The sequence below is a fragment of the Chiloscyllium plagiosum genome, chromosome 4 (genome assembly GCF_004010195.1).
Source record: "Chiloscyllium plagiosum isolate BGI_BamShark_2017 chromosome 4, ASM401019v2, whole genome shotgun sequence".
NCBI classification, from domain to species: Eukaryota; Metazoa; Chordata; class Chondrichthyes; order Orectolobiformes; family Hemiscylliidae; genus Chiloscyllium; species Chiloscyllium plagiosum.
Genome location: NC_057713.1, coordinates 109,685,969 through 109,700,352, shown reverse-complemented (window position 1 = coordinate 109,700,352; position 14,384 = coordinate 109,685,969). Strand labels below are relative to the sequence as shown.

At 42.0% G+C, this 14,384-nt stretch overlaps 1 protein-coding gene across 1 annotated transcript; it reads left to right on the top strand.

Annotated features, from left to right (window-relative positions):
- The first annotated feature begins 3,037 nt into the window (after positions 1-3,037).
- otulina (OTU deubiquitinase with linear linkage specificity a) lies at positions 3,038-12,629 on the top strand. The gene is made up of 3 exons (XM_043688928.1): positions 3,038-3,257; positions 8,164-8,285; positions 12,071-12,629. Exons 1-3 carry the CDS (start codon positions 3,129-3,131, stop codon positions 12,495-12,497), a joined length of 678 nt encoding a protein of 225 aa, XP_043544863.1. The 5' UTR covers positions 3,038-3,128; the 3' UTR covers positions 12,498-12,629.
- Positions 12,630-14,384: the final 1,755 nt, after the last annotated feature.

Genomic DNA, 14,384 nt, shown 5'->3' with positions numbered 1-14,384 from the left:
TAGCAGCTGTAAATTCCCATGGTAGATAGAAAGGTTTACAAGTTGCCATTTAAGGTGCCATCTTAATACAAGATACCGAGGTACAGATTCGTAAGTACAGATTCTTGAGAATAAATTAGAAAAATACAATATCATAGGGATAATATAGAAAATTAAAGGAAAAAAGTTTCTGAATTACTTCCACCCCAATCTGTGCTGCCATCTAGCCTCCAGACTAGCAAAGTAATAAACAGGAAATGACATATATAGTTCACCTTCTGAACAAGGGGTCTACGAACAAAAATACATTACTTTTCCAAGGTCCTATAGCCAAAGTCCTTGATCCAGGCACTGCCTCTGCCGCAAAGGAGAAAGTGAGGATTGCAGCTGCTGGAGATCAGAGCTGAAAAATGTGTTGCTGGAAAAGCGCAGCAGGTCAGGCAGCATCAAAGGAGCAGGAGAATCGACGTTTCGGGCATAACCCTTCTTCAGGAATGAGCAAGGTGTGCCAACCAGGCTAAGATAAAAGGTAGGGAGGAGGGACTTGGGGGAGGGGTGTTGGGAATGCGATAGGTGAAAGGAGATTAAGGTGAGGGTGATAGGCCGGAGAGGGGTTGGGGGCGGGGAGAGGTCAGGAAGAAGATTGCAGGTCAAGAAGGCGGTGCTGAGTCCGAGGGTTGGGACTGAGAAAAGGTGGGGTGAGGGGAAATGAGGAAGCTGGAGAAATCTGTATTCATCCCTTGTGGTTGGAGGGTTCCTAGGTGGAAGATGAGGTGCTTTTCCTCCAGGTGTCGTGTTGCCATGGTCTGGCGATGGAGGAGACCAAGGACCTGCTTGTCCTTGGCGGAGTGGGAGGGGGAGTTAAAGTGTTCAGTCACGGGGCAGTTGGGTTGGTTGGTGCGGGTGTCCCAGAGGTGTTCGCATTCCCAACGCCCCTCCCCCAAGAGCCTCCTTCCTACCTTTTATCTTAGCCTGCTTGGCACACCCTCCTCAATCCTGAAGAAGGGCTTATGCCCGAAACGTCGATTCTCCTGCTCCTTTGATGCGGCCTGACCTGCTGCGCTTTTCCAGCAACACATTTTTCAGCACTGCCTCTGCTGCAGCCAAAGACCTCCAAGTCCCCAGGTCCATGCTGTGTGCTTACCACAGCCAGGAGTCCTCTTCTGGGCACTGTAGCCAACAGCCCGCTGGGTTCCTGAGTTCCAGACTCAGAGCCTTGTGCTGCAGCCGATGACCCACTGAATCCAGAATCTGAGCCTATTGCTGCAGCTGATGATCCACTGAGTCCAGACTCTGAGCCTACCACAGTCAGTAATCTTCACTCTGAGGACCACTGCAGTCAGCTGATTCTGCTCTGACTTCCCCACGATGTCACAAACTGAAAAAAAAGAAAAAAGAAGAAAAAAAACAAGTAAAAGCAGACAGAGCAGGTGAGCTCCAGGCTCCTGAGCTTAGGAGCCAGGTCACCATTTTGAAGAGACGGCTGTGAGAAGACCTGATTGAAACTTTCAAAATTAGAGTAGAGTAAATACAGAGAAAATACTCCCAATTGTTAAAGAGTTTAGAATGAGAGGGCACAGGTTTAAAATAATTAGTAAAAATAAGCAAACATGATAAACGGAAAACTATTTTCATGTGTGATTGAGATCTAGAATGCATTGTGTGAGCATAGTGGTGGCAAGATCAATTGCAACATTGAAAAATGAATTAGATAATTGTTGAAAAGAACAAAGTACAGAGAGAAGGACCCACAAGAATGGTGCTAATTGAGATAATTATTTGGGGAGCTGACACAGGCATGACAGTCTGATTCTGTGAACCCTTCAAGATACATGCACTTCACTGGTTCTGGCATATTGGTCATCCCCGTATGTATTCACCATTATGTAGACCCAAAACTCCAGAATTACTTCCCTCTCTGCCTCTCCATGTTGTTTGCTCCTTTAAGATACTCTTTGACCATTGTTCTTTGACTATGTGGTCAAGTATCTCCTTATGCGGCCTTTATAATGCTCCAGTGCTGAATCTTGGTATATATTTTACTGTGTACATTATAGTTATTGTCTAAAAGATGAAAAGGATAAAATCCTTTATAAACATCAGGAATTGAACATTAAAATCAGAATGTTCTGCTTCTGTTATACCAGAGTTTTGGTGAGACCTTGGTCTCCTTACTTAACGAAGGATTAAATATTTTGGGAGTCAGTTTAAAGGAGCTGTACATATTGATTCCTGGAATGAGCAGGTTTTCTCATGTGAAATGGTTGTATTGACTTGGCTTGTTTCTTGACAGTTTGGGCATGATTTGTTTTAAGATCCTGAATGATCTAAAATGGATTTGAAAATGATGGTTTCCCTTGTGGCTGATTCCAAAACAAAGGATTATCCTCTTGGGACAGTGATGAGGAGAAATGTTTTGAGGATTGTGTAACTTTGTCTCAGGTGGTAGTGGCAGGATCTTTGAATATTTTTAAGACAGCAGTCAGTAGATTCTTGTTAGGCAGAAGATGTGGAGATTTTTGGGGGTAGGTGGAAATATGGAATTTAAAACACGATAAGATCAACCATATATATACTGAATGCTGGAGCAAGCCCGAGGGGCCAAATGGCCCATTCTGCTCCTATCTCGCACATTCATATGCAACTCTCTCCGATACCTGCAGTTTCTTGGGACATCAAAGGACATAAATATATTTCTGGGTTGAATAATTTAGACCAATTAAAGATTTAAGTGTTTTTTCGAGTTTCTCTTGAGATCGCAGAGAGAGCCAGTTGTGACGACACGTCCTCCAGCACTTGCCGTCACTGTTTATTCCAGACTGGTGGCACTGGGGAACAATGGCACTGTCACCTTCACGTTTTTTTTTGTGTAGATATAGCAGGCTGAGCTTTCATCGGAAAAAGGCCAACTTTGACCCGGCATCAGAGTACTGGAGCACACTGCAGCATCCAGCCAGGGTTCAACATCCTTTAACATGAGCACTCAAAGAACACAGAGGGAATCCTCGGCACGGTCCGCAGTACGTCACTCGTTTCCCAGAAACGTCTCGTGCGCAGCCTGTCACGTGCCCCATGAAACAAAGCTATCCCAATGACGTCGTTACGATGACATCACTGGGAGGCCAGCGGTCGGTCGCGGGCTGCTGTGAATGTTCACGACGGGCCGCACAATGTGGAGGCAGGATGTAAATCAGAGCGACGATGTGTTCGACGAGGAGGCGGATGAATTGCGGCCGTCCCGGAACGAGTGGAATATCTGTATGGGGCAACGGCTCAAGGTACACCGGGGCTCAGCGCCAAGTGTGTAGAACTTGCCAGTAGTAAGTGGGGTTTGGGCCTCGACATCGTACTTTCACACTGTGAAGGAGGCCGGGACTGGACGCGTGCATCCCATATCGGTTTGTGCACGCGCGGTCCCAGAATACGCGTGCTGGTGATCGCGCGCGCACTTAGCTCGGCTGTAGCTGGTCGCGAGCTGCTGCGAGTTATACAGTACATCATGGAAACAGACCCGCCGGTCCAACTATTCTATTCCGACCAGATATTCCAAATTAATTTGATCATATCGTCAGCATTTGGTCTCTATCTGTCTAATCCCCTCCTATTCATATTCGCAGGGGAAAGTGAGTACTGCAGATGCTGGACATCAGAGTCCAGAGTGTGCTGCTGGAAAAGCACAGCAGGTCAGGCAGCATCCGCGGAGCAGGAGAGTCGACGTTTCGGGCTATTGAGAAATGAGGGCTTATGCCTGAAACGTCGATTCTCCTACTCCTCGGGTGCTGCCTGACCTGCTGTGCTTTATTCATATACCCTCCAGATGCCTTTTAAATGTCATAATTGTACCTGCCTCCTCCACCTCTGGCAGGTTTTTGCATACATGCACCACCTTCTGTGTGAAAAAGTTGCCCCTTTGGTCCCTTTTAAATCTTTGCCCCCTCACCTTAAAGTTATGCCCTCGAGTTCTGGACTCCCCTACCTTGAGGAAAAGACCTTGGCTAATCACCAAATCTATGCCCCTCGTGATTTTATAAACTTTTTATAAGGTAACCCCTCAATTTCCAACATTCTATGCCCAATGTAGATGTTTAAAATGTTGGAAAATTATTAAATTATTAACTCAATTCCAGCAGATAGATAAATATTTGCCCAGAATTTCAGTTTTAAATACTTGGTCTAACTTTTAAGTAATTATTTAACAAACTTCATATTTACCTTTCACACCTCAAGTCTACTTAAATCCCCAGATCCTGACCTGACATCTCACCAGAAACCAACACACTGAATGCATCATGACAGCATTGAAACAATGTTGGCTGCTCAAATGAGACTTTGACTTTATCTACCCTTTCAAGTAGACTTAAAATATCCTTGTGGCATTATTTGAACAAGCCCAGGAATGTTCTGGCCAATGTTTATCCTTCAGTAAACACTTCCAAATACCATTTGAGTCATTCGACTTATTAGGTGCCTCGAGGGTGTGCGAGATCTTCAGTAAGATTATGTTTTTTTTTCTAGTTATTACTGTAATTGAAGATATCCAGACTTGCTTCATTCTGTAAATGTGTCCTTTTTTTCCCATGTTACTTTACTGTTTCCCCTTTCCCCTCCTTATTTCACTTCGTTCTGACTTTCCCAACAAGATAAACCTTTCAAATTACTTATAACTGCACTTTCAAATTCTCAATTGTCCAGCCTTTGGCATTTGATTCATCATGAAAGTTTGACAGCTCACTAGCCTGCCCATCCAGAGTCACCTCTCCCATTTGCCCCTCTTCCTGCTAAAATGATCAATTATTTCTCCCACTGATAAGTTCTCATCTTTGCTTCTTTCACTCTGTGGACTTGAACATTTTACCAGTTTGGACATTCATCATTAGGATCATTATGAAACACAAAAGATAATCCAGCCCTCCCCGCCGCGTCTCAATTCTTTTCTCCATTTTAAACTATCGTCATAAACCATGAGCCCTGCCTCCTCCACCCTCTCCTTCAAGTGCAAGACGCTCACTGGTAAAATTAACACCAACTGTTCAGTTGCATTCTGTTTCTTTCCCTGTCCCCGACCACCAAAACATGCTTTCTCTAAAGTTCCCTATTCTAGCTCTAAACTTGTATCTTTATTTCATTTCTTTCTGCCCTCCTATTCTGTGGCCCATCTCCTGCTCTCTGAATCTTGTTCTGACCAAGTGAGGAGACAGTGGTTGAGCAGTCGTATCACTGGATTAGATCACTAGATGCCAAGGCTAATGCGTAGTGGACACCTGTTCAAATCCTACCTTGACGGCTGATGGAATTTAAACTCAATTAATAAATCTAGAATTGAAAGTCACTCTTGTTAACAGTGACTGTGAAACTGTAACTGGTTATTGTAAAAACACATCTGGTTCACTAGTGACCTTTTAGGAAAGGAAATATGGCATCCTTACCTGGTCTGGCATATGTTATTCCTGATCCACAGCAATGTACCATATACGCTTTCTTACGATTACATGGATACTATTTTTGAGGGGCTAAAATTCATGCCTGTCAAAATTCATACTGTATCATTAGCAGAACCCAATTGATTTCTAAACAAATACAGCAGACAAAAAAAAACAAATTGTGGTACTTCTGAAAATTCAGAGCGGAATACAACAGCCAATGGACTGGCAGACTGGAAAGCTGGAGCAGGATGTGACAGCCAGCACACTGACTCATAAACATTGACCTTTACGTCAAATATATGGAAAAATCCAGATTATTTGGTCAAAAATAGGTCGATTTTACATGAGATTGACTATTACTCAAATGTCTACAATAGTTGGCTTCTAATTCCTCTCTGAAATGGCTGAGCACGCTGCAAGTGGGTGGACTACAAGTTTTAGCAATCTGTGATGCCCACATCCCATAAAAGAAAAGAAAACCGCTAACGACCAACTTCCATTTCTAGCTCCTGTGTTAGCTAATGTTGTTAGCTGTTCCGTCTCCTCTTCAAATCTGCTGTCATCAACCCCTTCTCAAAATAAACTCTTGCTCCATTCTGTTCCCTTAAGCTGTTGCCCAATCGCAAACATTTTGTTGAGTTTCAAAGTCCTTAAACATTATCTCAAAGCCCATGTCAATCTTTTCCAAGTCTCCAATTTTTAACCTGTACAGACTATTTCCCATCCCAGAACAATGTAATGGCCATCAGTGTCACAACTGACACAGTGTGTTATAATGACCATGGTAAGCCTCAGGCCAAAAATGCATAAAAGGATATCTGCAGCTTTCGACAGTGTTTACCACATCATATTGATTGCTTGTAGATCTGCCCTTGCCTGGTTCCATTGTTATTTATTCAATCATAGCCAGAGAATTAATTACTTCTGTTCTCCTCATGTTTACCTCCTGAAGTTCCATCATTAAACCATTCATAAATCTCATGTACATGCTGCCTGTTATCGGCATCACCTGAAAATTGTTCATATTCCATACATAAGTTGAGAATACCCAGCTTTGCTTCACTATAACCCACACAATTCCTTTACTCTTTCAGATTTACCTTATTAGATAAAACAGAAATTTCCTCCAGTTACATTGATCATAGAATTTAGGACTGTTCTTGGAAAAGAGATAGTTGAGAGGAGAATTGTTTGAGGTGTTCAAAATCATGAAAGATCTGGCAGAGTAGATCAAAATAAACTACATTAGTGGAAAAATCACAGATCAGAAGACACATGTATAAGGTAACTGGCAAACAAGCAATTGTGACAGTGCATGGTTAGGATTTGGAATGTATTGCTTAAGAAAGTGATCAAGGCAGACTGAATACCACATCCCAAAGCAAACTGGATTGTCTTCTGAAAAATGTATAGAGCTGCAGCAAAAGAAAGGTGTGGCATGAGAGTTCTCTTTGCAGAGAGACAGCATGGATGTGATGGGCTGAATGGTGTCCTCTGCTGTAATGATTCCATGAACTAAGTGTTGATAGCATTAAAACTGTTGTCTTTGGTGTTTACCACAAAATCTGTTCCCTCTCCCTGATCACCTTCTGAGGCTAACTAGATTGTTTACAACCTTGGCATCCTATTAAATCTTGAGGTGAGCTTCTAATTACATCCACTGCTGTAATATTCTATCTCTGCCCTGCCTTCGTTCTTTTTCTGAAACCATTATCCACGGCTTTTTTGTCTTTAGACTTGAGAATTCCGATGTCCTGGTCTGGCCTCCATCTTCCACCCTCCGGAAACCTGTACTTATTCAAATTTCTGTCTACATTGCAACACATGTTTATTTCTGTTTATCTTTATTCCCTGTACATACTGATTGTCATCTTCTAGATCAGCAAACCTCAAGTTTAATATTCTGATGCTTGTTCCCAACTTCTTCCATACCTTTTCCTCTATCTAGCTTTGTAAAGTCTTCTAAGGATATATAGTAAACTATTTAGGATTGGGATGATGAGAAATTTCTTCACCCAGAGAATGGTGAGCCTGTGGAATTTACTATCAAGAAAGCAGCCAAAGCGTTGTTTGTGTCAGATATGGCACTTAGGACATCAAAAGATATGCAGGAGAAAGAGGAATAGGCTTTTTGAGTTGATCATCGGCCACAATTATAATGAATAGCAGTGCAGGTTTTAAGAGTCAAAAGGCCTACTCCTATTACTTTCAATTTTTCTATACCTTCAACCCTATGAGATCTCTACACTATTCCCATTCTGTCTAGTTGTACATCCCCAATTTAACTGCTCTAACAATATGGAACCTCTCCTCTCGAATGCTTGGCCTAAAGCACCATACCTCTGTTTCTAATGTAGTTCTTAAAATCTATCCTTGATCAAGCTTTTGCACATTGTCTAAATGTCTCCTTAGATGGCTTTGTAACTCTTCTGTGTGACTTAAAATGTAAGTTGCCTTAGAATGCTTTACTAGCTTAAAGGCACTACATAAATTAATTTGTTATTGAGTAGGCCATCCAGCCTATGAAAACTAATAAAATTATCAGAGTTCTTGATGGGAAAGTTGTGTCCTCTGATTCACTCTTCAGGTAGCATACCCATTACATTTCTGCACTCTGCTATGAGCTGAGATGAACTTCATAGCTATTATTCATGCGTTAGATGTAACCTTTTGGGTATATGATGCATTGAATATCATGTTTCGTGTTATTAGTCAGCTGTTGTTACTGATTAGGTCACTAGTTTCCAAATATTATTTCTAGGAAGGCTATAGGGATGGGGTAAATGCTGGCCGAGAATCCACCTTACAGCATGGCTTCAATCAAGGTTACCAAGAGGGTGTGAAGAAGATGTTGGTTCTGAGCCAAATAAAAGGGCTTCTGAGGTGAGAATATAACAAAAGAAACTGCAGTACGTGCTCATTTGTAGTTTTTCCTAATTATTTACAACAGACACCATATTTTGTTTTGAAAAGCATGCACACACAATTTATAGCACAACTGGACTGTAGTCCACACATGCTGATTCTCACACAACCTCTTATTGGATTTATTAGTGACGATCTTATATTTATGATCCCTACTGTTGAATTCACCACAAATGGAAGTATCTTCCATTGGTCTATCCTAACAAATCCTTTCATAATTTTAAAGAATCATGGGAGTAGACTGATTGGAGTAGTAATTGGCTGGGTTGGTTTTGTTCTTTTTTTTGCGTCTCGGAAATACTTGGGCAATTTTCCACATTGTTGGATAGATTCCAGTGTTGTAACACTGCACAAGCTTGGCTAGGGGAGTGTCAAATTCTGGAGCAATACTTCAGTACTATTGCCAGAATGTTGTCAGGGGCTAAAGCCTTCGCAGTATCCAGTGCCTGTAACTGTTTCTTGATATAACATGGAATGAGTTGAATTGGCTGAAAACTGGCATGTGATGTTGGGGACTACTGGAGGGGGCTGAGATGGATCATTCACTCAACACTTTTGGTTGAAGATCGTGGTGAATATTTCAGTGTTTTGCACTGATGTATTGGGCTTTGCATCATTGAAGATGAGGATATTTGTGAAGCTGTCTCCTCCAGTGAGTTGTTTAATTGTCCACCTCCATTTATGACTGGATATGGCAGGACTGCAGAGCTTGGATCTAATTCTTTGTTTGTGGGATCACTTAGCTCTGTGTCTATCACTTGTTGCTTATGGTGTTTGGCACACACATAGACCTGTTTGGTAGGTTCACCAGGTTAACACCACATTTTTAGGTATGCCTAATGCTGCTCTTAGCATGCCCTCCTTCATTCTTCAATGAATCAGTATTGATACCCTGGCTTGATGGTAACTACTGAATGAGGGATATATGGGCCATGATATTGCAGATTCTGCTCAGTATAATTCTACTGCTGTTGATGGCCCATAGTCCAGTCTTGTGTTGCCAGATCTGATTGAAGTCTGTCCCATTTAGCACAGTGGTAGTGCCACACAACACAACGGAGGGTATTCTCAATGTGAAAGTGGGACTTTGTCTCCATAAGCACTGTGCAGTGGTCGCTCTTACCCAGTCTGTCATAAACCAATATATGTGCAGTATTTTCTCCCTCTAGTTCCCTTGCCACCAGTCTATCAGCTATGTCCCTTAGGGCCTGACCAGCTCAATCAGTAGTGCTGCTGCTGAGCCACTCTTGGCGGTAGACTTTGAAATCCCCAGAGTACATTTTGTATCCTTGCCACAGTCATTGCTTCCTCCAAGTTTTGTTCAAAATGGAGGAGTATTAATTTATCATGCAAGGGAGGATAGTACATGATAATCAGCGAGAGGGTTCCTTGCTTGTGTTTAACCTGAAGCCATGAGACATCTTAGTGTCCAGAGTCAATGTTGAGAACTCCCAAGGCAATTCCTTCCAGACAGTAGAGCATTGTGCTGCCACTTCTGCTGGGTCTGCTCCTCCAGAGATCCTCAGCTTCATAAATACCAGAATCATGGAAACAGACCCTTTCGTCCACCTGGTCCACACTGATCACGTTCCCAAACTGGTCCTATCAGTCTGCATTTGGCCAATATCCCTCCAAACCTTTGCTATTCACATACAGGTACTTATCCAAATGTCTTTTAAACATTGTAACTGTAACAGCATCCACCACTTCCTCTGGCAGTTCATTCTGCACACAAAACAAAAAAGTTGCCCCTTGTTGTCCTTTTTAAATCTTTCTCCTCTTATCTTAAAAAATGCCCACTACTTTTGAACTCCACCACCTTAGGGAAAAGACCTTTGCTATTCACCTTATCTGTGCCCCTCTTGATTTTATAAACCTTCTTAGGATTGCCCCTCAACCTCCTATGCTCCAGTAAACGTCCCAGCCAATCCAGCCTGTCCTTATAACTCAAACTGTCCATTCCTGGCAATAACCTGGTAATTATTTTTTATGAACCCTCTCTAGCTTAATAATATCCTTCCTATGACAGAGCAACTAGAACTGGACACAGTACTCCAGAAGAAGACTCACCAATGTCCTTTTGAACTTCAACATGATGTCCCAATTCCTACACTCAGGTCTGAGCAATGAAGGCAAGCGTGCTAAATGTCATCTTAACAATCCAATCTGCCTATGGTGCAAATTTTAAAGAATTATGAACCCAAGGTCCAATCATTAATTATATTAGTCCTGCCCTTTATTGTTTCACCAGTCTTCAACCAATCCTTTCAGTCCACATGATATCAAGACACTAAATACTGCCAAAGCTATAGGCCTAGGCAACATTCCACTGAAGACCTGTGTTCCAAGCTGTTCCAGTACAGTTACAACCCTGGCATCTATCTGACAATGTGGTAATTGCCCACTCAGGTCCTGTGCACAACAAGCAAGACAAATCCAACTTGCCCAATGACGACATTGTTATACTACTCTTATTATCAGCAAAGTGAATAAAGGGGTCATTGACGGTGCTGACAAGTAGCATTTGTAAAGGGAATAACCTGCTCTGTCACTCACTTTGATTTCTGCCAGGGCTGCTCAGCTCCTGACCTTATTACAGCTTCAGTCCCATAACAGTCAAAAGAGCTGATTTGAAAGTGACTGCCGTTGACATCGGAAGCAATATTTGACAGAGTATGGCATTAAGGAGCCCAAGTAAAACTAGAGACAGTTAGAATTGGTGAATGCTATCCAGGTTGGATCCATGCATAGCACAAAGAAAGGTCAATACTTTTCCTGCAAAAGGTTAGAAGTTGTGATGTTTTCTGATGACTGTCAATTAACGTTCATGCTAGAAAATGCCAGGCAATGACTGTATCCAACAAGAAAGAATCTAACGGTTTCCCCTAGATATTCAATGGCATTACCATTGCCGAATCCTGGACTATCCACAACATGGCAGTCTACCATTGATCACGAACTGAGCTGGATCAACCGTATAAATACTGTGACTACAAGAGCAGGTCAGAGTATAGGAATTCTTCTGTGTCCGCAACGTCTGCAAGGCACAAATCACAAGTGATGGCATATTTTCCATTAACTGGATGGGTGCAGGTTCTAATAATACTGGACAGATATACCTTCATGCTAGACCTGGAGTCTACCTGCTCCAGAGCAACTAGGGATGGGCAATAACTGTTAGATCATGAACAAATATAAATAAACTCGATGTTATCTAATATTTTGCCAAATGAACTTTAGATGACCTGAAAGGAGCAGAGATAATGAGCAACTTAATAATTCTGGCCTTGTTCAGAGCAGAGGTTTTCGGCAGGGGGAAATCATTGACAGCACCAAGAACTCCCCCCCCCCCCCCAAGTCTGACACTCAGCAGCTACCCAACTCGGGTGAAATGCACTATTGTTTATGCTTGGAAGGATGCTGCATCCACTACTTTGAGATAATAGATCTAGATATTGTTTGCAGTATGTCAGAGGAGAGAGTGGGACTACTATACTAGCTAGCTGCAGCTTGCAACTAAAATGTTACCTGTGTGGGTTTCATGTCTGTTGATCTAAAAGTCTGCCTCAAAATTTAAATTTGTGGATGTGCCTAATGCCAGATTTTTCATATGAAAATATTTTTGAGACTTATTTATAATTTGGCACCTGAAGCTTGCCTTGTTTTGCTTCATAATGCCTATTTTTAATGCCCTTATTATGAAATATCTTGATCAAAACTCAGTATATTTTCTGTATCTACAGTGCCTTGCTATCATGGTTTCAACTGAATGGAAGTGATCCTAATCTTCTAACCAAAGTAAACCAACTGCTTGGTGTTGCTACCCAGCAAGAGGAACTTATTTTTAGAAATCTGTGTGTATCACCCAAAGAAACCAGTGTTACTGATGTAATGGAATGCATTGAAGACATGAGTTTGGACACTCTGCCAGAGAAGCAACCAGATGTGAACAGCTATACTGATGCTGCAAGTGAAATCTGGGAGTCTGGCAATGAGACTGGAAATCCTGACTCTGGAATCAACAGTACTTTGTCACATCTGAGAAGCTGTAGGACTGCACCAGGAATTGAATCAGAAATGGTTAAGCAGCTTTGTCAAGACTGTGCCCTCTTGTTGAAAGACTGTGAGCTACCATCAGAAATAGCACTACATTTCCAGCTGCAGCCTTGACCCTTTTCAAAAAAGAATGTGTACTCAATATTTTCCACCAACATTTTGGGGCACATATAACATGGTTTGATATAATCTGGTCAATGTTTGCTATCTCTAGAGAAAATTTTAAATAAAACCTAATAAATTATACAAATGATTGTACCCAATATCTGGTTGCTACGTGCCTCGGATGAGAGGAGGATATTAGGTCCTGTCTTTCTGATCCCTTCTCTGTGTTACACACATCTCTTTCTAAAATTCTTAGCTGCTAAGCACTTCTTGCTTTAAAGTGATTTATGATCAGTTAAATACTTTCCAAATATACTATAACATAGGAACTGCAGTGATGAATTAACACACCTAAAGATCCCACAACAAATTGAAGAATAACTGTTGGTAGAAAAACCACAGACAACTCCCTACTTTTTAAACAGTACTGTCCTATCCTTTACATCTACCAGAGGTAAATGTGATTCACAGTTTAACATCACATCTGATAGATCTGACAGTGCAGCACTCACTCAGTACTACACTTAAATGTCAACCTATATAAAACATAGAAAAATACAGCGCAGTACAGGCCCTTTGGCCCTCGATGTTGCGCCGATCCAAACCCACCTAACCTACACGAGCCCACTATCCTCCATATGCCTATCCAATGCCCGTTTAAATGCCCATAAAGAGGGAGAGTCCACCACTGCTACTGGCAGGGCATTCCATGAACTCACAACTTGCTGAGTAAAGAATCTACCCCTAACATCTGTCCTATACCTACCACTCCTTAATTTAAAGCTATGTCCCCTCGTAATAGCTCCATATGTGGAAAAAGGTTCTCATGGTCAACCCTATCTAAACCCCTAATCATCTTGTATACCTCTATCAAGTCACCCCTAAACCTTCTTTTCTCCAATGAAAACGGCCCCAAGTTCCTCATACGATCTTCCTACCATACCAGGCAACATCCTGGTAAACCTCCTCTGCACCCGTTCCAGTGCCTCCACATCCTTCCGATAGTATGGCGACCAAAACTGCACAATACTCCAGATGCGGCCGCACCAGAGTCTTATACAACTGCAACATGACCTCAGGACTCCAGAACTCACTTCCTCTCCCAATAAAAGCCAGTACGCCCAAGATCCCTCTGCTCTTCCACACTACCAAGTATCCGACCATTAGCCAAGTACCCCATCTTTTTGTTACTCGTACCAAAGTGAATCACCTCACACTTACCCACATTGAACTCCATTTGCCACCTTTCTGCCCAGCTCTGCAGCTTATCTATATCCTGCTGTAACCTGACACATGCTTCCTCACTGTCAACAACTCCACCTACTTTCGTATCATCTGCAAACTTGCTCACCCAACCTTCTATCCCCTCCTCCAGGTCATTTATAAAAATGACAAACAGCAATGGTCCCAAAACAGATCCTTGCGGAACACCGCTAGTAACTGCACTCCAAGATGAACCTTTACCATCAACTACTACCCTCTTCCAGCCAGCCAATTCCTAATCCAAACCACCAACTCACCCTCAATGCCATACCTCCTTATTTTTTGCAGTAGCCTACCATGGGGAACCTTATCAAATGCCTTACTAAAATCCATATACACCACATCTACCACTTTACCCTCGTCCACCTCCTTAGTCACCTTCTCAAAGAATTCAATAAGGTTTGTGAGTATAAACTTGTCTCTATATTATAGTTTAAACTGCTTTGTACCTAAGCTTGCGTCTTGCCAAAAATTACTGATGAGGAACAATTTGAGTTGCAGAATATATAATTTTCAGCCAGAAATAGGGTTATTCAGTAAGTTTTCAATAGCAAGTTTGCATTTATCAATAATATGTGGTAACCTCTGTCAATTTTTTTTAAAAGTCATACCATAGTCAATGTCAATTTAAGC